Raw genomic sequence first — 23,128 nt, forward strand, 5'->3', positions numbered from 1 at the left:
ATTGAAGAGCAAGTGAGGATATAGGTTTGAAGTGATTAGCTACTGTGAGGAACTACCTGTTGCATAGCTTGCCTCACAATAAATGCAAGTCAGACTGCTCTTGCAATAAAAAGGGACTGTAAGATGTAAAGTGATGATGCATTTCTAGGTCTATGCTAAAATCTTCATATGAACCAGAATTCTATGTACCACTTAAGAGAGCAAAGGGTAATGGGAAATCTCGCTAGAGTTCACAGTCAAGAGGCAAGACCCAGCCCCTCAGAAGTGCCAGTTCCCCTTTACAGTGGGGGATGAGTTGGGTCTGGATTTGTGTTTGGATCTTAGGGTAATGCAGAAACATCAACTTCAGCGAGTGCTAGTGTTTTTCTTCCTTTCTACCCCTATTCTAGCATCAATTGCTGCGTATGCTTTAGTGGGAAAATGATCCCAGGGTAATATGTGTGAGGAGATGGAGGCAGAATAGCTGCTTCTGTAAATGCTGGTACAGCCTAACCATGCACCGGTGAGTATTCTATATTGATCACTTTTTAAATTGCACAGAGCCATTCTTTCTCTTTCATCTGATGCACGAGTATCTCCCCCAAACCTTAATTTACTGCCCAATAACTCATGGTTTCCACCTGGTACAACAGGAACTGAAAAAAATAATAAACAGATAACTAATCTCTCCCAGAAACAGCACATCTAGGACAATTTGAAGCCATTATTAAAAGGCTTCTCCAGGTTTGCAAGTAAACTTCATTCTCAATAAATGATTATAAATTAAATTTGACAGGAACTTGCAGCAACTGTATTCAAATCTGTTCAACTGAGCATGAAATATGCTTTGTAGAAATATACAAAGAATTCCAGAAGTGCCTGTTTGGGCCTCAGCAAGCTGGGGCAGTTAATTATAAGTGGGAGAGCATGGAATAAAAAGTTGCAGATTGCATTTTCTCCACTTCATTTCATTAGAAACAACTGAATTGAGCATTCCTTGATTTCCACTGTCTTGAACAGGAAGAATTTTTTTTTTTTCTTCTACCATTTATAATTATAATATACAATCCTCAAAAAAGAAACAAAAGCCTAATGTCAACTTCCCAAACCAGTTCTAAAAATTCCTAGAGCCTGGCTGGAGGGTCTAATGGCTGGAAATGTGTGTGTACTTTGGCCCCCCGCCCAGAAGAGTAAGTGCCCTCATGTGTGAAAATAATGTTAATGCTGGTTATGGGCTGAAATCCCAGTGGAAAGAACATCAGCTGCAACAAATTGTCCGGTTAAACAGACTGGAATACTGCCCGTTCTGGAGCTAGGACACCCTTCTGCTTACTTGTCAGGGCTGAAGTTTATTGCAGGTACCAGCTACCTAACTCCAGTTAGGATGAAGACCTAAATATTAAGAAACTAGTGTGCTTAAAAGAAGTTAAAATAACATGGTGCTGTCAAGCCAAGGGCATTTCCCAGGCTCTCCACTCTGTAGTTTGAGCTGGGAACCACATTCATTGGCCGGAGTGCTGGAGACTGACCGAACCGAACATGCCTATTCAAAGGCATAGTGATCAATAGTTTTTTATCAAACTACTTGTTTTAATCCTTTTCCTACTGTAATATAAATACAGACTGGTACATGATACATGATATGCTGCCTCGTTAATGACAGTTACAGTAGCTTAGGCTCATTGAAAATCACAAACAGTTGATTTAGATGTTGAAAGTATCAAGATACTTCTTTGGTGCCTAAAATATGAATAACCTGCAGCTGAAAAGCAGCGAAAGCACAATTCTTCGGTTTGTCCTGGATATGAATCAGGAGGTATTGCAGCGTTGAAAGACAGTGTGCTATGCTGTAGACTTCCAGAGCTTATTCTGAAGATCTTGCTTTCTCGTTTTCCAAAGCCAACTAAGATGCACATTGCTCTCAAAAGATTACAGAGCTAGCAGCATGTGTATCAAGCTCTGGGGAATAAATAAGAACTGAGAGAAAACAACCTTAGGGTGTACTCATAACTGCACCAATCATCCTGCCAGTTGAGCCATGAAATAGCTTTTGTTCTTGCTTTAGAGGAAATGTTTTCTGTTCCAGGCAAGGCCAAAGCTTCTTTGCAGGAGGGAAATAGCAAAGTCTGCAGAACAAAATTGAATTTCTATTATTATAAAGCATGGAAGAGGATACCGGGTTTATGATATCCTGTTGTGGTATGCACAGTAAAGCTAAATACTCAGAATAGAAATTTGATGTTTAATAATTAGTTTCAATCCTCATTGGAAGAAAATTATGTTTTTGGAAATTTTCTGAGTCAGGCATTCCAAAAAACAACTAACCAAAATGTTTCTGAATCAAAATATGCTCCCCTGGACAAGCAGCTGCTGAACTTGGTGTCTGGAAAATTTCTCCTTTGCCCTTATGTTCAAGCAGAAGCTGCAATGTGGCAATGTATACAAGGACAACGGGTTCCAACAAAAACTACTTGTATTTCACTAGCTGTTAAATAGATTATTGCTGAGTTGTTTTTATCCAGGACCTCATCCTAGGATTCTTTCTTTTCTTTTTGTTGGGTTTTTTTTTTTTACTTAGTGCAGACATTTGCCTCTAAGAAAAGTGACTCTCTATAATGAGGCTGCAAATGCCTGTAAAGCTTTTAATCCAGTAAGAATTTGTATGTTAGACTGTGTTTTGCAGAAGCAACTACTTGCTGTTCCGCTCCTTATAAATGTGCATAGGTCTCAAAAAACCTGATAGAAAACATTGGGCCTTTTATAAGCTGTTGTTCAAAGCAAACACTGATGCTATGTTGTAAGTTTGGACCTGGAGGGAATTCCCCAAAATGTTTGGCTTTGCGTGCTTTAGCTTCATTCAAAGGCATTTCATTAACCTGACCAACCCATGTTATTCCCTGTTCTCTTTGGTAGTAATATATCAGGAGAAGCACAGCTGCACGTGGAAGTGCCAGACTCCATCACTACGTGGATAACGGAAGCTGTGGGTCTGTCTGAAGAGAAGGGGTTGGGCATTGCCAGTCAAACAGAACTGAAGACATTTAAACCTTTCTTCATTGATTTCACCTTGCCATACCATGTCATCCGGGGAGAACAGACCAAAATCCCATTGACTGTCTACAATTACTTAGCTGTCTGTGTAGAGGTAACGGCCCTCTTTATTCCCGTTGCTAAGTCACTAAATTATGCTTTATCATCAAAATTTCCTAAGTGACCTACAAGTTACAGTAGATAACGTATAGGGATAATGTAGTGATAAGCTCAGCATAAATGCTTTGAACAAGACAAAAATATTGCTTTTCAATATGAATAAATATCATTGCTTTATTTACTCTTAGCTTGAAACGACTGTAGTAGTCTGCGGTGTCTTGCAACACTTCAGAAATACAAATACTGAAAAATGTAGGGAAGACAATTAGAAAGCTTATACTGAACCACAGAGAAGAATTTCATTCATAATCAGAAAGCTGCTGAAAGTAGTTTATTTTGACAGAACGTTATTTTTCAAGAAATCCTGTCTCCCTAGATGTTTTCTTCTCAAACTCATCATCTGTCTAGCTCCAGCAGTATCATTCTGAACTACTTGTAGAATTGCTGAGCTGAAAGTAATGCTGTCAGTCAAACGTATTACTAGAATGTTTGAAGAATAAATAATATGTGCATTTTATTATGATTTTATTAAGCATTTTGTGGGTATCAGATTTTTCATATATATCAGTTGGTTTTGCAGCTGAAACTTGCGATAAATGGCATTCAAAAATTTTCACAGGTCCACGTGAAGATTTCTGTTCCAAAAGGCATAAAGTTTGTTGGGCATCCTGGGAAACACCATCTGACAAGAAAGAAGTGCGTTGCCCCTGGGGAAGCTAAACCCACCTCTATCGTTTTGTCCTTCAATGAGCTTGGACTGAGCAACATCACTGGTAGTATAGAAATAAAAACAGCTTGCTGCTTGAAGGAGTGTTTCTTTTTATTCCTCTTTCAGAAGAAAATTCTTATTTCCCTAGTACCCCAAAGTGGAATCATTCATTCCACTTTCTGCCAACTTAGCTTTTCAACCTCATTTGTTTCTTAGAAACAGATTCTATAGCTGTAATGCACTGGAGAGTCTGTATGAACAAACTTCAGGAGATTCCCTAGTCATCAGTTTTCCTGTTGTGTGATATGTGGTCATGTAAGTTTTGGAGCTGTTACATCTCCCTGAAGAGATGAGTGGAAATTTTTAAATAAGAGAATAACAACAAATTCTGTACATCTTTCAAGCAAATAATCACAGTAAAAATTGTGCAACACTGCAAATGAGGAAAGAGTTTCTCTGTTGCCCTGTGACCATCCAAATTTTGTCCAGTTTTAGATGTGACTGTTCAAATATGGAATAAAGGCAATGTAAGAGAGCTGTAATTACAAAACACTTGATGTACTGTTAATCAACTGTAGCTAATTAGTTTAGATCTTCACTTGAACTCCTGAAGATCTTCCTATCTCAAAATCTCTGCTTCTTTTCCCTTCTGATTCTTAGCAAAAGCTTTTGCTTATGGTGGAACTAATTGCTGTCAGGATGGGATGCAGACCTTAAAGAATGGCAAGCACTCAGAGGACAATTATATGGACAAAAGGACCCCAGTGGGAGTGGATTATGTTCGCAGTAGTGTTATTATTGAGGTAAGAAAATATGAATTTGTAATAATTCAGAAAAGAAAAATTATAAATGGGCAAATCATGAAAGTTTTTAGGTAGATAATCAAATGTGAATAGGTTTATAAGAATCTTCAAGTTGAGTTATGGTATGTTTACATGATTGGAAATAATCAATTTTAGTGGTACGTGTACAGAAAGAGCCCATTTGATTCTGAGTTCTTGCTGATCAATCTTCAATACTGGTCAGAAGAAAAAGAGAGAAATTTTATCAGATCAGCTTGCTTTGTTAATCTAAGAAATATGCTATGATATGAGATTTGCTGGTAGTGGTTAGCATATCTAGCTAACAGAATACAGTGTAATAACTTTTCTATAAAGGATATAAAACACTGTACAGCAGCAGAATATTATTTCTGTATTTTGTAAGTAAAACTGAATAGCTGTTACTGCTAATCCAAGCACTGTATTTTTACGTATGGATTTCTGTCTTTATATAGCCAGAGGGACTGTCCAGAGAATACACCTATAGTGTGTTCTTCTGCCCAAATGGTAAGTTCATGATTCAAATTAGATATTAAGTTTGTTTGATTTAGTTATAAATAGAAACATGTGGCTTCATCTCATGAAAAAAAAAAATTAAAAAAATCTTTGTTTCCATTTCTGTATGATTGATGAGTTATGGTGTGTAGGAGGAACTTTTGAATAAAGAGTCTTTCTTACCTGGCTGGCTAATTATGAATTTGCTCTAACTGCCCAAGTGATTTCTGGAAATGGCAATTAAATTCCTTTACTTTATGAAACAGTTTAAGTATTCAGCACTGTGGACAGTAACTGTGACTGTACTATATTTTCAGCTGACGTTTTAAAATTCAGTTCTGGAATCAGTATGTTCTTTCTGCCTCAGATTTGGATAGCTCAAAGTTGGCTCCAGTAGCTAAACAGAGATGCTTTTGACCACTAGATTAGAACTGAAAAATCACTTACAGACTTCATAAGAAATCCAGCTGAGCAGTTTGAATTGAAGGATCTGCTATATTGCAAGGGGGTGTAAACAGAAGATGGGAAGAAACATCCACATATACTTTCATAGTTTGTTTAAGAGAAGCTGGAAAAAAGACCATGTACTTAGGAAAGGTCTGTTTGTTTAAATTTTAGTAGTTTGCTAATAACCAATAGTTTGCTATGGGTTATTTTTGAAGTCTGTGAGCTAAGCTCTAACTCTTACAACATTCCATTATTTTTCTGACTAGAGAAAATACACATTTCTACACCTAACAAATATGAGTACCAATACATGCAGAAACCTGTCCGGATGACACACTTTGACATTGCTGTGAAAGCACACAATGATGCTCACCTGGCCTTGTCCTCCGGTCCACATGACATGGCAGAGATGACCGAGATTGTTATTGGTGGACATCAAAATACTAAAACATGGATTTCCATAAGCAAAATGGGTGAGCCTGTGGCCAGCAGGGACACAGCTGGTATCCTCTCCTGGGATGAATTCCGCAGCTTCTGGATCAGCTGGAAAAATGGAATTATCCAGGTAATGAATTTATCTATGTAATGGTCTGGTAGTCTCTTGCTTTCTTAAATAGAGTTTGAGCACGCATACGGCAGATTTTCATTAGGCTTGTTGTAGAAGGCGAAAGCTTCATTCCTGTTGCTTTTTCTATATTAAGTCTTGATCAGGCTGTTTTAATCAGAACATATCTGCTTGCTACATTATGTTCTCAGGACCTCAGTCTTCAACGTTTTTAGTGCTAAGTGTGCTGAAAGCCTTGGAGGTCAAGCCTGTGGAATTCTCATTAAACTTTCTTGGATTGTTTGGGGCTGGGGGGAGAGAAAGGTACTGGTCTATCTACGGTGTTCTCTGGTGCACACATAAGTTACTGGGTCCAAGGACACATGGCAGACTGACTTCATATGTGCGGGTTCTTGGAACTGCATGGTTTTTTGTTCCTTTCAGGTTGGCCATGGTACTCGGGTGCTAAATGAGTCTATTATTGTGGAGTGGACAGTCCCCAGACAGCTTGAGGTGAAGTACATTGGCTTTTCCACAGGCTGGGGGTCAATGGGAGAGTTTAAAATTTGGAGAAAAGAAGAGACTGATGAAAATCACAATGAAGCATTTACTCTTGGAGTTCCCCACAACATAATTCCAGGATCAGAAAGAGCTACGGCTTCAATAATAGGTATCAATTATGAAGAGGTATCACTAGGTACCAGTTATCAAATATGAAGAGATACTCCAGCTGTTACTTGCTTCTGACCAGTGTTTGAGTAATACAGACCAGATAAGATAGTCATAGGCAGTTACTAAGGTATATGCTGCTTAATTCTGGGACAAATAATTATTATTTCTTTTTTGTCGTTTGTTTGAACCCTGTTTGAGTTGACAGTGACTTAAAGCTGATACCATTCGAGGGCTTTGCAGAGGCACTGTCTGTTAGAATTTGTAGTGTTCATTTCATAATCATCACAATCGCAGATTGTGCTGTGTTCTAAACTAGTCTAAATTGGGAAGTCATGGATAATCAAACTCTGAAATGTGAAATTTCTTTATTCCAGCAAGAGCTTGAAGGGCTAAGACTTAACATTTGAAGGACTTGCAACTTAAACAGTTTATTTAAGCTCACTATGTGTAGCTAGTAGAAATTAGTGTAGTCAGGTGGGTTTTAATCATAGGACATCAAAAGGAAGTAAAGCGTAATTCCTTGATACTGAACATATTGCCTCTTTTTCAAACAGGAGATGTGATGGGTCCTACATTGAACAACTTGGACAATCTTTTGCGATTACCATTTGGATGTGGGGAGCAGAACATGATCCATTTTGCTCCTAATGTTTTTGTCCTGAAATACCTGCAGAAAACCAAACAGCTCAGTCATGAGGTGGAGAGTGAAGCTACTGATTACCTTGTTCAAGGTAACTCATTACATTTACAATTTATAGAAGGAGAAGAGGCTTGTAAGTTAGAAGAGAGTTTTCCTAGTATCATATTGTACTTTCTAATCAAGAGTATCCCAAGTGATAAGGATTCACCATTTCTTGTAAGATAATCTCACAGGTTAACAGACTTTGATGGCAAGATGTTTTCCCTTGATATGTAGCATGTGTTTCCCTTCAATAACTCCTAGTTTACATGCTTATTGATTTATATTTTTTTATAATTTTTTTTTTCCTTAGGCAGCTTATTTCTATGTTTAAACATTTCAGAAAGTCAAGGAAAATTAAATTGAGTAGAAATCTGTATATTTAGGTTTTTTGCCTTATTCATAAATTGTCTTTCCAGTCCTTTAGTCACTACATGGCTCTTCTCTGAACTTTCTCTTTTTTAACAGTATTTCTTAGAAACAGTATACCCAAAATCAAAAGTTAGTATCCAAAGTATTTAATCTAGAGCCATACAACAAAGGCTTTTATCTGTCCTTTCAGTGTCCTGTCCTATCTCACTAAACAGCTCAAAGGAATCTATCTTTTTATGCACTGTTTTTCTCAGCATTTGTTTGGGAAGAGCCACGTGCAAAATAGTTTATAACTAAATACAGTTCTCAGGACAAGTAAGAAATCAGAGGTCATTAAAAACAAGAATGACCCAAAGGGACAAAGCTGTCGTCTGTATGAGTCAGACAATAGTCATGTCGTGAAATCAGAGGTGACAGGATTAGGTGGTTCTCCTCTGAAAATAGAAATATAAAATGGAATATGTAATATATTTCTTGTATTCAGCAGCAAAAGCCCAGTGCTGCTTCCTTTGCCTGGCTACAGTCGTTTCACTTGTAATTTTTTTTGCTTGCTGAGAGCAGTAAGACAAAGGGAATTTTTTAATAGTCTGGGTCAGTGTTTCCTTTGCAATATCATTTGCTTTTGTTTCTTTTTATGAATCTGCAAACCTTCCAGGTTTTTGGCACCAGACTCTGCCTGCTAATTAACCCTTACAGAAGAAATCCTCAAGAGTTTTAAACTTTTCTGTGTTTACTGGAGCCCTGCCAAGTATAAGGTTTAGATGAGAAAGTCTGTTTGCTCACTCTAGAAGGCTTTTGTGACTTAACAAGCCAGAAAACTTTTTCATCACTTAGTCATTCATCATAGAAAGTGCTGATACCCAACGATTCCCATATATTCCCTAATCTTTAGAAGTGGCCTGAGCTAAACCAGTCAGTAATTTTTCTACTTTCCCACAATGCAGTTTTACAAAAGCAGGTGAACAGGTGAAAACTAGAAAGGTGAACCTCTCCAGTGAGTCCAAGCATCTAGAGGAGTGTTTAGAAAACAGAAGATTTCAGAACAGCAAGCAAGACATAAAGTCTGTGCCACTATCAACCTAGCAAGCAAAGAAGAACAAATGTAAGAGCAATGAAGCATAAGCCAACTCAGAATGAACATTCGAGTAAAAGAACGGAGAAAATCATAAGACTGATATAAAAATACGAGTACTTAGTTTATCCATCTAACACACTGGAAGTGAATGCTTAGGAACAATTTAAGGAGGAAGTGCTCAGTAGTAAATTGTATCTGAGGCCTATGTAGAAAAGAAGCAATCTAATGTAACACCTATTGTTTGGAGGAAGAAAAAAATATATAATACTGTTACTTATGCTTTCTGCCACTTATTTGTATATATCCCACAACCCCCAGACAAAGATGTTTTTACTACAAGAGCATCATTAATCTCTAGGGCTTTGTTCCTCCCATTTTTCAAACCATTCTATCTGCATTCCCTATAAGCATCAGAAGGCTATAGAGCAACAGGAAAAAGTGTATGAGTCATGGGCAGCCCTTACTCAGGGACTGCGGAGCTGCCTGTATCTGGAGAGGTCAACAAAGAAACTTCGCCTCCGGAAATGAAAAAGTAATCCATTCCCATAAAAATGTCATGCAGTGTGGAATAAAACGTCTATTCACGTATCAGAGAATTAAGCAGGCACTAAATGTCTTTGACACGGTCTTCTTGCAGGTTTGATGTATCCCCGTATCAGAAATACCCATTCTGACAGTTTGATCCCAATGGGCGTTTAAGAGCTTTATCGAAGTATGTATTCTGCATTCCTCACTATAGAGGCTCAGAGTGCTTTATTAGGATGGGCAGTTCATGGTTATAAGACAAACAGGTTTGAGAAGCAAATCCTTTTCCTAATAGGAAGAGCATTTTGATTATCTTTATTTTCAATCTCAAAAGATATTCCAGTAGAGAGTTCTTTTCTTCAGCATTCAACTTGTTAATAATTGTTGTCTAAAACAAGCCTTATAAGACAGCCCCAGTAGCTAGGAAGTGTTCGTATACGTTAAGATCAGAGCTGTTATTGTAATGTTACATTAAGTTGTCCTAAGCAACAGCTTTGGAGAAAAGTCTGAATCCAGTTGTATCATTAAAGCAAAAAAATTTTCATCTGCATGATGCTTTCAGTAAAATGGAAGGAGAATGGCTGTATGCTTAAATAAAAATCTTGCTTTTAATACTGCATCTTTTCAGAGGGGTATCAAATTTCTAACATTTCTACTGGCCAAAATGCAGGAGTTGTAGTCTTACAGATGTTAGCCTGAATGGATTTCTGAATAAGCTACAGCGTACGTACACAGAGCTGGCTCTATCACTCACAGCAAAATAAGAGGTTGCCTCGGGCAGCAGAATCCCTTACGCTAGTGCCAGATGGTCTGAGTCTTCATTCACTTTACATACTTGTTTTTCTCTGTGTGAGGATTTTGGACTCCACCAGTTCTTTTGTGACTTCCAGGCTACCAGCGCCAGCTGACCTACAAGAGACAAGATGGCTCATACAGTGCTTTTGGCGAGAGGGATTCCTCAGGGAGTATGTGGTGAGTTGCTATTTAAAACAGAGTTAGAAAATTCAGTGTTTGCTAAATGGGAAAAATACACAATTGGCAAGGAAAGAAGAGTAATTTTCCAGCTTCCATCATGGTATCGTACACAGTGGAGAATAGAAATAATACTCAGTGTCTATAGACTTACTGTTTCAATGCTGCTGAGTGTTCATACTACAGTAGTAGGTGTATTATAGTTGTTTCAAGACTCAGGGGCAGTTAAGATAGTCACATCTACTAATATGTCCAGGCTTTAGGCACAGAAGCTGCAGTTAAGGATCGTATTTGGTCTGCTGGAATTGGAGTAGCAATGTATAGGGCGTCTAAGCACCTAATTCCACTAGGGAATGGAGCTTCACCTGAATCGTGTACAGAGAAACTTGCTGTCTCTAGAAGTGGCAGAGGCTTCTACCAGGGTAGAAAAAAACAAACACCAAAACCAACCCAAAAAAACCCAAGGAAGTTTTTCTCTCAAGTGCTTTATTTTATATCCACTCATGGGGATATAAATGGAATGGTATGGATTTATGCCCTGAGAATTGAAGTGCAGGACCTTTCAGAGTCAAGCAATACGGAGAACCAGAAATTAGCGAGATGAGCTGATTTCTCAGTTTCCTAATGTCCCCCTTAGGAACCCATGGCCTTTAAGGTTGTACATTACATCACATTAGCGTGTTAGTTGACTATAATGTCTCAGATGTAGTAGATTCTTGTCTTCATTCATTTGCTTGTGCTGTCATTTGGCTTCTCCATCTGCTCTGTATTTTGCTTTAAACTGATTTTTTTTTTCATGAACTCATCTGAGGGGAAGTACCACTTCTATGATGCTGCTGCCTCACTGTTTCTAAGATAGTAAACTTTTATCTCAGATCTGGTATCTCCCAGTCCCTAGATGTAAAATATGGTGACACAGAATTACTTAACACTTGAAAAATCCTCTGCCAGGCAGCATGCTTTCTACCCTCCCATTCCTCAGAGGCTTGTAAAATGAATGATTCAATCTCCCAAAGCTGGCCAGAGTTCGCACTTGTTGCATGTCAGAGGTTTAGAATTCCAAAAACACTTCTGTTGCTTTCTTAAGTCTTAACTCTGTATAAAGTCTAACACAGCCTCAGACTTTAGCAATGGGTCTGGATTTCTTTTTTTTTTTTTTTTTTTTAGTTAAGACAGTAACAAAATTGGAAAATTTACTCCTCTCTTTTCTTTACAAATAATTCCATATTTATAAGGATATTGATTCTTAATTTAAAAGCTTTAATAATTTGGGTAGCAGATGAGCACCCATAAAAGGGAACTGAATTTCAGTGTGTGTCATAACTAAGACAAATGTATCTTCCAGTTATACTTTTCAATTTAATTTGTTGACCCTTAATCCTGCTCTTATCCGGAAGATTGGACAGTGTTCAGGTGCTTTTATGTACCATTAATTTTTTTTTAACAATATTTAGTGTTTCCGCAACAAGATTTTTAAAATTTGTGCTTTCTAAGAATGTTGTTTTCCCTTTACTGATACATCATTCTGAATTTGTTTTCTCAATAAAGATGATAAATTCGTATTTACAGGCTAACAGCTTTTGTCCTCAAGTCCTTTGCACAGTCTCGTGGGTTTATTTTCATTGACCCAAAAGAACTAACAGCTGCCAAAGACTGGATCATCCAGCATCAGAAAGAAGATGGTTCTTTTCCTGCTATGGGCAGGATACTAAATAAGGATATTCAGGTAAAAACTATACAGACTCAAAATCATGCAATAGGTGCATTTTTAAAGTTATTATCAAAGCGTGAAGTGATGCAGTTTCCTTATGCCTAATATGAATATTGCATTTGAAAGGCTAGAATAGTATAGGAAGAACCAGGAGAATTTCAGTAAAAAAAAAAAAAAAAGTCTGTCGGAACGTATCTGTGTGCTGTCCCATGAGAATGGAAAGCAAGATGTCAAGTCTTGCAAAACACTTCAGAATCATGTCTCGGAGTATGAAGTTATGTGCATTGAGTGTGTTCTCAGGCTATTGCTAGGGAAGGAAGCTGCAGTGTTGGGTTGGGTTCCTAAATTTTGTACTCCTTGTGTGCAAAGGAAAAGTAGTTCTGTGATGCCACAGCTTCTCTTATAACATATTCTTCATCTTGCTTCAAGAGTCTTTTTATCCAGTGTCCTTTTCTCTAGTTTTCATCCAGTGGTTTGTGTTTGTTGCCCTCCAGGGTGGAATCCATGGTAAGATCTCCCTGACAGCTTATGTGGTTGCATCTCTTCTAGAAACAGGTGTAACTTCTGAGGTAACAAAAACTTAGTTAAAATAGCTCTCGCATTCTACATATTCTAAAAATTATCTTTTTTTTTTTTTTTAAACTTGATTTTACTGCTGTTCACTTTCAAAGGTTCTGTGCTCACTAGAATGATAGCATCAGGTAACGGGGCTGTTTGAAAGCCTTGAGATTATTCTAAAGTAAGGAATCTATTCTGAAGTTATTCAGGGTGATCTCCCATTCTTCAACCATCAGCTCGAGGTTTATTCTACCAGAGCAAAACTCCTCCCTGCCAGCCCATCCCCCAACCTCTCCCAGAAATGGCTGCAAAAAATGTTTTCTGCCTTGTAATTTCAAGGTGTGATTGCAGCCTATGCAGATGCTGGTAGCTTGCCTATATATACTCAGAAAAACTTTAACTAGCTAGCTTAGTGCTAACAGCAGTTTAACCAGGGCCGCATAGGCTTCGGGGATCCAGAAAACTTTTGCAGTCTGCCTTTGCTATAGTGGCCAAAATGCTACTGCTATTAGATTACAGTATCTTTGGAGAGCTGCACTCCTGTAATGTGCTGGATTGAGGACTCTGGAGAAAAATGTTTCTCTTATTTGTAATGAGACAGAACAGGAACACTACAGAAAAAAGAATAGCTACATAGGAACGTGCAATTACGCTGCATAATTTTTGAAGTAGGGAAAAAAAATCACTTTCAGTACAACTGACGTTTTACAGATTCCTTCTTAAAACGCATGGTAAAAACAGTGCTCCTCTCCTCTGTTGTATTTTTGCCTGCATGCAGTTTCACTAGAATGGAGATGCTCAGATAACATCACAGTTAAACATTCCCGCTAACTATGACTGGGAAAAAGTCCACTTGCAGATGTGCTGAGCAAGTCATGAATACAGTTTTACACTTGCTCTTCAACAGCCAAGGGAAAGTGAGTAGGTCTGTACAGGTAGAACTGGAAGATTAAAACAGGAGGTGTAGTGGATGTTGCAGCATATCTTGGTCATCAGATGAAAGGATTGCCCATTCAGGCAAAACCTAGTGAGTTTATGGAGACTTTGAAAAAGCAAGTGTAAACAGCAGTATCTATTCAGAAATGCTGTGATAATCAAAGCATTTCTGATGGCATCCCTGTAGAGCTTGATGAGCAAGACCATGCTGCCATTGCAAACATATAGCCCCTAACCCCCAGTTCTTGTTGGAGTGGAAGGCCCTCAACCGTGTTAAAAATTAAAAAAAAAAAATAGAAAATCCTCAAATGCTCATAGAGTAACTTTCTGCCTCCCCATTGACAGTGCCCCCCCCCACATCCCCCGGCCCAAGAAGTGATGTGATGCTCTCTCTGGGCTGCTGTGTGTCAAGACAGCCCTAGCATTTTTATTTGCTGGAAGTGCAGTTTATGTGGATCTAATGGTTTTCCTAGAGGAGATTTGCAAGTGTTACTAATGATCTTAGCTAGGAAATGAGGAAGGGGAAGGTTAGTGCCACAGGGAAATCAAAGGAAACCAAATTACATCAAGTCCAATTAAATTGTTTCTATAAATTATCAGAGCCACGTTCCTACGTGGTGAGGTCATTGAGGGAGTTAATAAAACATGTTTGTTGGCTGCAGGGACCCCTGGGAACCTTGGCCTTTATTATCCTCTGGCGTCTGCTAGACGCTCCAGAGTGTCAGGAACACAATCAAACATACAGTAGAGAGCTCGCTTCTACTCTGTTCATCTGCTGCCTTGCAGGGGCATGAAATTTCTTCAGCTGTAGGGGGAAATAAATGTGTCTCGGTGTTAGTCTAGATCATTCTTGCTATGCTATTTGCTCCTTTTTTGAATTTGTGATGCATGGCTTTTCTTAGGGAAAGGAAAGCTTTAGTGTCATTCTGCAGAGAGCAATCTTTCCTAGGTTGGTTTTTTTTTAATGGACACAAAGCAATGAGAAATAAAGTGATTCTAACTTCTGAGATATAGAGGCTGGTAATATGTCTGGGCTCTTTCCCCGAAATATAGGAAGAAAGAACAGCTGTTGACAAAGCAAAACACTTCTTAGAGTCCAACTTGCATTCAGCAGAAGACCCCTACACTACTGCCTTGATTGCATATGCCCTGACACTGCTACACAGTCCCTCTGCTGCTGTGACGCTGCGGAAAATGAACAGCATGGCTATTACACAAGGTACTGTGCTTCTGGGCCCAATCTGGCAAGTTCCTGAACTGGCAATCCTCTTATAGGAACAAACGAATAGCCCTTGCTACTCGAATGATACATTCGAGTTACTGGAGAGGATAGGGCCTGTGAGATGAGGTCTTTCTCACGGCACAATTTGACTTTGTAAGGCAAGAGTTTTCCTGATTCTCTGTAGAGAGGGCTGAGTACCTTAGTTCCATGTGTGTGGCTGATGCTGAAGGAAGGCAAGTGTACCAGAGGCTCTGCAGTGACTTTCCTGTCAATATGACAGAGTTTGCCTTGTAACACGTCACATTCCCTGATGGTGTATTTTAATCCAAAATCTAAGAATTACCTAATTTGTCACGTTCAGCCATCTTTGTAACTGCAAACAGAGCCTCTTGCCCGGGGGATGCTTGTCTAAAAGGAGGGACAGTGCAATTCAGGGTATGAATCTGTTCTTTGAGTCAATACAATAGTAGAATTTGATTCTTCCCATTTACAGAGGCTTAGCTGTAGTCCTGCTGTAATAATATACATATTCAACTGTCCTATTTTTCTAGATGGCTTTACACACTGGAGCTTGACGGGAACTCTTGTTACTGATGAAGATACCTTCATGGGATTTAATGATGGTCTCTCTCAATCAGGTACTTGTACCGCAAAGACAGACATAAGGGAATGGGCTGCAACAGCAGGCCACTGACTGCATGTATTCTAGTGAATTGTTTATATAAGACAAGGTATTCTGAAAACGGCAGTCAGTCAGGTCAGGGTCCGGATGAAATGAGAGCTCATAAGAGGCAGGTAACGTTATGCTGAAAGAGCTGGTTAAGAGCAAATGAGAGACAGAGCTAGATGTGGTCAAGACAGGACTGGCTTTTCGGTCCCAGCTATCTCACCATTTTTCACTCCAGTTTTATGAAGACAGTGAGGGATACAGAAGGGTGAGAGCCACATGGGATTCCGTCAGGGAGGAATCATTGAAATAGAAATCTGAGAGAAGTCAAATACATTGAATCTTAGAGCTGTTTAGCTTTGTATTTTCAAATGGACCTAGGGATTATATACCCAACTTTTATTGGCAGTCACTGGCATTTCAGCCGATTTCCTAGACTTTAGCTATCAAAGCCACAACAACAGTGAATGATGCTATAATTTTCAAGTCACTTAAAGCCATTGACTCTTCTAATATGGTGTAGGTGCACCAATGTTCAGGAGGGATCTAACTGGATATTGTATGAAAATCTCTAGGACAGAAATACAGTATGGGCAGCAGCAAAGTAGAACTGGAGTGGGAGAGAAATTACTTATGGGGTACAATCAAGTAGAAAGAAGGTTATCTATTGTGTGAAGGAAACAGGTTATGTTGGAAGCAGAGATATCTTTGGAAGATGATGCATCTTGGGTGCAGACATCTTTTAACTTCCGTTTTTCTCTTCCTGTGTTTACTTCTACAGACTCTTAACTTTTTTTATTTTTCAGTTAATGAATATTCATAGAACTATCTCTAAACCTGCCCGGATTCTTACTTTTAGATGGTATTTTGATTTTTTTATTTTTTTCCCCCTTCTCTTTCAGTTGTTTCTGCAGAAGTGGAAATGACATCTTATGCCCTTTTGACGTATACGCTCCTAGGAGACGTGGCCTCTGCGCTCCCAGTAGTAAAATGGCTTTCACAGCAGAGGAACGCACTTGGAGGATTCTCATCTACTCAGGTGGGCTGCCTCCAAAAAAGGTAGCTTCAATGCGTGCACCATCAGTTGTAGAAATCAATTGCTTCAGGAATGGTCAATGCAGAGTTTCTGTCTGGAGTCTAGACAGAAACTGTCTGTGTCTTGGTAAGAAGAAAAACTTCCCAGTGCTCTTTATTCTTCCTTCTCGGACTGATAATTTGAAAGGAGCCCAGACTTTGTCCTTACAGATGTCTTTGACAGCAAAAGTGAACAGAACCTGATATTTATTTTGCTATCTGAATGAATAAGAAAGATTCTTCTACCAGAAGCTGATGGCTGTACAGCACAGCGCTTGTTTATAAGTTTACTATGCTCCTGTATTCTTCACTATTCTGATCTCTCCCTCTTCTTATCCCTAGGACACATGTGTAGCCCTGCAGGCTCTGGCTGAATATGCTATCCTTTCTTATGTTGGAGGAGTCAACCTTACCATTTCCTTGGCTTCTACTAATCTAGACTACCAAGAGACATTTGAGCTTAACAAGATGAATAAAAAAGTCCTCCAGACTGCAGTGGTAGGTGGTTTTGTGTTTATGTAGCCAAATTTTTAAAACGATCCATGTGAGCTGGGTTCGGAATGACAACTCAGATAAGTTCAGTAATGCTAAAAGCACAAGTTAAACACTGTGAGATCTTGGGACTTTCTGGGGTTTTATGGCTGGGTTCTGATGTGAAGGAGGCAGCACTCAAAGTTAAAGGCATTTTTCACCATAAGCAATGCCTGATGCTTGTTTTGTGCTGCTGCTTGTTTCTACCACTGTTAAATGTAGGTGGCTGAAAAAAGTAAGCCATACTCACTTCACTTCTGCAGTCTCTTTGTAACTGGAAAGATCTTTTGTACAGAATAAAGCTAAAATTGATATTCATTTCCATTCTGAGTGCCATGTCTTGTCTCTGTCTTAACTGTGGATTCTCCCCAGATCCCCAGTATTCCAACGGGGCTGTTTGTGAGTGCCAAAGGTGAAGGCTGCTGTCTGATGCAGGTAAAGTTGCCATGGGGCTGGAGAAAGTTATGTGAGCAGGTGATCTCTAAACTCCCAGTCTATTCGCTACTTTTTTAATCCCAGTTTGCTATGAGGAAGGAGTTACACTTTGAATTTCTCTCAAAGTACTTATATAATGTGGTGTTGCTTTAATTCATAGAAGTAAATGTGATTGAACTGGAGTGAATCTGCTCTGGTATAGCTTTACCTATATATAACTGTGTTGCAAAGCCTCTATTGCCTCTGTGCCTGCCATTTCCACTCTCTCTGAAGAGATCTGGTGTTTATGCTGGCCTTTGGGGAACATTTGTAGATGCTATGAAATGTTGGGGTCTAATAAACTGCCCTGATTCGTTTCGTTTCGTTCCCCCCCCCTTTCTGCTGCAGATTGATGTCACTTACAATGTACCTGATCCTATTGCCAAACCAGCTTTCCAGCTCCTGGTTAACCTGAAGGAGCCAAAATCAGAGCAGCATCTTCAAGCTCCAAATCTCCTGCGGTCTGTCTCTCCAGATGAGAATCGCTCTGAAGCCTTGCACAGAGAGAGGGCACTGGTGGATGATGATGACCCAGCTTCAGATCAGGACCATCAGGAATACAAAGTCATACTGGAGACGTGCACTAGGTAGGAAATGCCAGTCTGCATCATGTCCTGCCTGTTTCTCGAGAGACCATCTAGTTTGCTGATCAGCACATCTATACTGAAACATTCATTGATACAGAAAAAATACCAAATTCTTTCTTGCTGCACTGTCTGTATCTCAAACAGTGTAAGCTAGAACACCTCACATGAGTAATGCAGAATTTCAACTATAATTGTGGGTTGTAGGACAGAATTATTGCATGGACATTCATGAGCATTGTCTGCTGGCATTAATAATTTTAGTGCTAAGTATATGTCAAAGGTAGAGGAAACAAGAACAAAATTTACAAAGAGGGCAATAAAACCTTGGGTTTTTATTATTAAGTTTCATTATTGCCTCTCCAAAACCTGAAGACGACAAATTGAATGTCATTTGCTTGTATCAGGTGGAAAAGAAGAAGTCCTGGATTATTTTCTAGGTCTTCAGTAACAGGTTTTCCTTAAAAGCCTAAAAGAGCTTGGTAATTTCAACTGGTTAACTCATATCTTAAACGTGTTGATAGTTTTATAAATATTATTGACTTGACTTTAAAGTTTGAGTTGCTTATTCTTCAGTTTTGGATACCAAAAACCTAACAGAAGATGCTTGTTGCCACGGTATGAATTTGGAATCTATGGTAAAGGCACAATATATGCAGATACTTGTTAATAAGCTGTCTAAAGCTCATTGCTTATCTCCTTATTCTGCATAAAGACATTTAAAATAATTTTTAAAGATGGCATGATACTAAAGCTCCAGAAGTTTCATTCCTAGCTCTCAAAGCACTTTGCAAAGACATTAGCAGTTCCATCTCATTTTACAGATTGGGAAACTTAAGATATTAAGAGAAAACAGCTTGCCTGTAGACAAACAGCAGCAAGAATAGTTTCTGACCTGTATTCAGTCCACTTAGACGTTTTGCTTAAACATGTCAGTGTTTGCTGCAGTTATCAGGAGTTGCTGATCTCTTTAGAAAATGTTTTGGTTTTTAAGGACGTTGTTGGAAAGTTGGCCCAAAAGAGGGAAAGCCACAACCAAAGTAAATAAGGAGGGCTTACAGCATCCTACTGTGTAACAGAAGAAACCATTCCCAAGAATTTCATAACTATTCTGCATATCTGTGACCAGGAGCATGGCAGGTGGTGGGGCTACAGCTTCACTGAACTGGAACAGCAGAAGTCAAGTGAACAGCTCAGATGTAATTCATGGAAATGGAAAACTTTCACTCCCCTATCAGTTTCTGTCTCCTTCCTTCCTGCAGAGGCAAAGCCATACAGTGACTACAGTCCTGAAAATAGTTGCAGTGACTCCAGACAAAGATGAGATCTTGTTATCTCTGTCAACACACTTGCCCCTTGCTCACGTGGCCACGTTGCTGGCAGATGCATTGCCTCTGATTGCCACAAGCCTGTGAAATCCTGGGCCAGGCATTTTTCGGCCTAGTTGAATTCTTCCTCCCTCCAGGAACAACAGCCAGTGACGAGCAAATCAAACTCATCATCCAAAAGTTTGGTAGGGTCGGTCTGGCTGTATATAACACAATATCACTTTCTCAACCTCTTCTCCCCCTGCCTAAGCACTGCAGCTTGTATTGGGGAGGTAGGCTTATAAAGTCTTGTCAGTCCCTTGAAGATGCCTGTAACTAAGGAGGCTGCCCTGCAGCAACACAACCTTTCTGTTGTTATTTCTGAAACTTCTGCCCTGGGAATTGCTGGAGCAAAGACAGAAATTTGAGAGGAAGCCAGTCCAAGGAGATTGATTGCTTGGAAAGAAAACAAAAGCAAATGAAATCTTCCTTTTCCTCCCCTTCTTCCTGTAATGATGCTCTTTTAACTCCTTCATCATCTTATTTAGGCAATGCGAATAGAGGAGTGCATCTAAGGATGACAACTGAAATATTTTGAGCTGGGGGTGTTTTTCAGAATGTAATTGTTTTAAGTGTTGTCACACTCAGTGAAGTCCTTGGGGCACTTTTGAGGAGTTAGGGAGAAAACAGTATGGGAAATAGAGGACTGATATAACAGAGAGTGGGAGAAATGCAGGTAAAAGGATACTACAGGATTTTTTAGGGAATATGGTGCATGGAGTTAGATTGGTATTAACAAGGCTTAATGTCTCTGGGAGACTGTCAGCCCTGAACTGTCTTACACAGAGCCAACTGGATCTGTCCACAGACCATCTCATGCTACTGTGGGCATATGAGCTTGAGTGTGGCATTACATGCAGGTTAGCTCTGTGCAGAGCTTCAGCAAACACACACACACCCTAGCTGTGGAGGCCTCTGTATAGATGCCTCCAAGTAGCCTGCTGGAGCCAGTTCAGATCTGGCAAATTTAATCCTGGAAGCTGTGTACTGTGTTTTCTCAGTGCTGGGCATGAGCTAATAAGACCTCCTGGGTCCAAGCTCATTGTCTTTGTGGTGCAACTAAACAGCAAACAGGTAAGCTGCCAAGGAGGGATAGTTTAGAGCTGACTATATGTGAATGCAAAGAAAAGGAGTGTTGTTCTGGAATTAGCAGGAGCTTCTTTGTTACGATGTCAACTCTTCTGCCATACTGCAAGAAATTGAAATTTTTTGCAATGGCCCAAATAAACTTTCTCTCCATCCCTTCCTGTGTTTTTTTTTTTTTTAATGCACACTTCAGCAGTAACAACTCTGAGTTTCAGTGGGTTTTTTGAGTCTTCATTGGTATTATAGAGGACGATATAGGCAGCGAATTCTTTAACACTAGTAACTGGAGAGTGAGGTTGCTGACTCATTAGCAAAGACACTTTTCCAGTGTCAGTTAGATGCTGGAGGGAAGTGGCCATTTATGAAACCCTAGGGTTGAATGACTCTGCCTGGTGTTGGGAAGTAACATTCCTCTTACACCACAATCCATTTACAGCCCTCCACTTAAGAAAGAACAGAAGTTTCTTCTACTCCAAGGGGTTATTATTCCCTTTTACCAAGTGCATTTTCTCAGATTAATTGAAAAATGAGGCAAGCAGCCCCACAGGAGACTACATCCTTCCTTCTGCTTTTCTGCCTCCATTTGCCTGTATATCTCCTACATCTCTGACCTCTGTGAGTTGTGCTTAATTTTTGTTGAATAAAAGCAGGAAAGAGGATTTTGTAAAGCCATGTAGACTGTGGCTTTCAACAAGTCCTTCAAAGAAGAGTAGATCCTTTTAATTTTTTTTCCTCTGAAGTTTGTTTCAGTTGTTCTCCATCCTGAGTTGTCCATGTACCATTTGTTATCTTGGATCCTGAGTTTGTTTTCATTCTTTCTCTCTTTTTGTTCTCATGGGAAGATGGCTGCACTCTGGATCTTCTAACATGGCTGTCTTGGAAGTGCCATTGTTCTCAGGGTTTCGAGCAGATATTGAGAGCCTAGAGCAGGTAAGATGCTGTAATGAGAGTGCAAGGCGTGATCTTGGGCCAGGACCTAGCTCTAATTGGCAGGGATTCCCTTTGGGGAGCAATAGGAAGTAAATGCCATTGGATGTTACAGCACTGTCCAAAAAGACGCAATTAAAATTGGGGGGGCAGGAGATTTCACTTGTCAAAAAATATTTATCTGAAATGAGTAAACAGATATGCTGAGCAAGATTAACAAATTTACTGAACATGGCCAAATGAAGGTTTATTACCGAGCACAGTGCACAGTAATTAAATGAGACCCATTTGGAAATGCTGAAGTGAAAATGTGCTCTAACAGGAGCTGTTTATGGCTTCTTAGTGGGCTGTGTTATCTCCAACATCTGGATTCCATTTCTTTGGAGGCTCTGTGTCTTGGAATTTTTTGCCCTTTTTTTTTTTTTTTTTTCCTTCTTTTTCTTCTGGGAGAACATCATATTTATTGCAAGCCGAACTGAGGTGGACAGAATGTGCCTCTTACCCAGCCAGCCCTCTAGGGGAGATGAACTGTAATCTTTAGCTTTGCTTTGTATTTTGTGGAAGCATTACACTGTATTCACTGGTGGTTTTTATGCTGCAAATAGAGTTTTTAAGGACTATGTGTAAAATCCTTGCATCCTGGAGAACTGGTAAAGAGCTAAAAAGTATTTTGCTTCTAAAAGATCTCTTCTGTTAATAACTTTATCATCATTATACTGGGGGGGGAGGGATTTGGGGAAAGAATTTTAAAGTAGAATCGTAGTGAAGACCAGGCAGTTTAATTTGACATCCTAATTCAAGGAAAAGTGCACATTGCTTTGTCTTCTCTAGGATTTCACTTGATTTGGCTAATTTATAATATAAACACCATTGCGTTTCCTTGGAGAAAATATGTTCCTCTTCAGGGGCTTACAATCCATGTCAAAATCTGCTGTCAGATAGTCTCCTGGACTGTCATTGAAGCTAGAGAAACTTGTGTATTAGTCCCTGCGAAGAGAATTGCATCCTTTCAGTATTAGGTAGCTGTGCTGGAATACTTTTGTACAGAGATGTGTGTTGATCAGATATGGAATTAATCCTGTGAAGAGAAATATCAAAGTTATTTTATATGTGTTCACTAGCTGCATGGTGAGAATTCCATTTTCAAATGCATGCATGTAAAATGTATCAATTTTTATTTGTCTGTTGACCTTTGAGTGCGATATTCTCTCTCACATGCAACAAATTTTGCAACAAACTGAATATGGCTATTCAGATGAGGCAAGACCACCAGTAAGGAGGTCTCCAGTATCCCTGTGGTAAGAGAAAGGAGGAAAATTAGGTGAGGGGGCCTGTGGTGGGTTCGGTTACTGTTTTATCTCCTCCTGCTGAAAAAAAGAGCGACAGTTGTTTGTACTGCTTTCAAATAAGTTCTCTTTCACAGTAATTTACGTTAATGGCAGAAAAAATATGGATGGAAACCTGGCTTAGGACCAGAGAACTCAAAATGGGACAGGAGGAGAACAACAGGATATCTTTATGGTGTTAAACCCATGGAATGTTTTATTAGCA

At 39.3% G+C, this 23,128-nt stretch overlaps 1 protein-coding gene across 1 annotated transcript in view; it reads left to right on the plus strand.

The window, feature by feature from the left end:
* The window catches only part of CPAMD8 (C3 and PZP-like, alpha-2-macroglobulin domain containing 8), a 51,537-nt gene that overhangs the window by 16,365 nt on the left and 12,044 nt on the right, over positions 1-23,128 (plus strand). The window contains exons 19-35 of the mRNA XM_009335304.1: positions 2,893-3,124; positions 3,749-3,902; positions 4,499-4,641; positions 5,115-5,166; positions 5,868-6,166; positions 6,590-6,815; positions 7,372-7,548; positions 10,359-10,440; positions 12,010-12,166; positions 12,646-12,720; positions 14,699-14,864; positions 15,419-15,505; positions 16,437-16,573; positions 16,951-17,106; positions 17,512-17,574; positions 17,962-18,200; positions 21,493-21,580. Of these exons, the coding sequence (XP_009333579.1) occupies positions 2,893-3,124; positions 3,749-3,902; positions 4,499-4,641; positions 5,115-5,166; positions 5,868-6,166; positions 6,590-6,815; positions 7,372-7,548; positions 10,359-10,440; positions 12,010-12,166; positions 12,646-12,720; positions 14,699-14,864; positions 15,419-15,505; positions 16,437-16,573; positions 16,951-17,106; positions 17,512-17,574; positions 17,962-18,200; positions 21,493-21,580 (2,533 nt within the window). The remainder of the gene's footprint in view (positions 1-2,892; positions 3,125-3,748; positions 3,903-4,498; positions 4,642-5,114; positions 5,167-5,867; positions 6,167-6,589; positions 6,816-7,371; positions 7,549-10,358; positions 10,441-12,009; positions 12,167-12,645; positions 12,721-14,698; positions 14,865-15,418; positions 15,506-16,436; positions 16,574-16,950; positions 17,107-17,511; positions 17,575-17,961; positions 18,201-21,492; positions 21,581-23,128) is intronic.

The sequence above is a fragment of the Pygoscelis adeliae genome, unplaced genomic scaffold, assembly GCF_000699105.1.
Source record: "Pygoscelis adeliae isolate BGI_AS28 unplaced genomic scaffold, ASM69910v1 Scaffold582, whole genome shotgun sequence".
Classification (NCBI taxonomy): Eukaryota; Metazoa; Chordata; class Aves; order Sphenisciformes; family Spheniscidae; genus Pygoscelis; species Pygoscelis adeliae.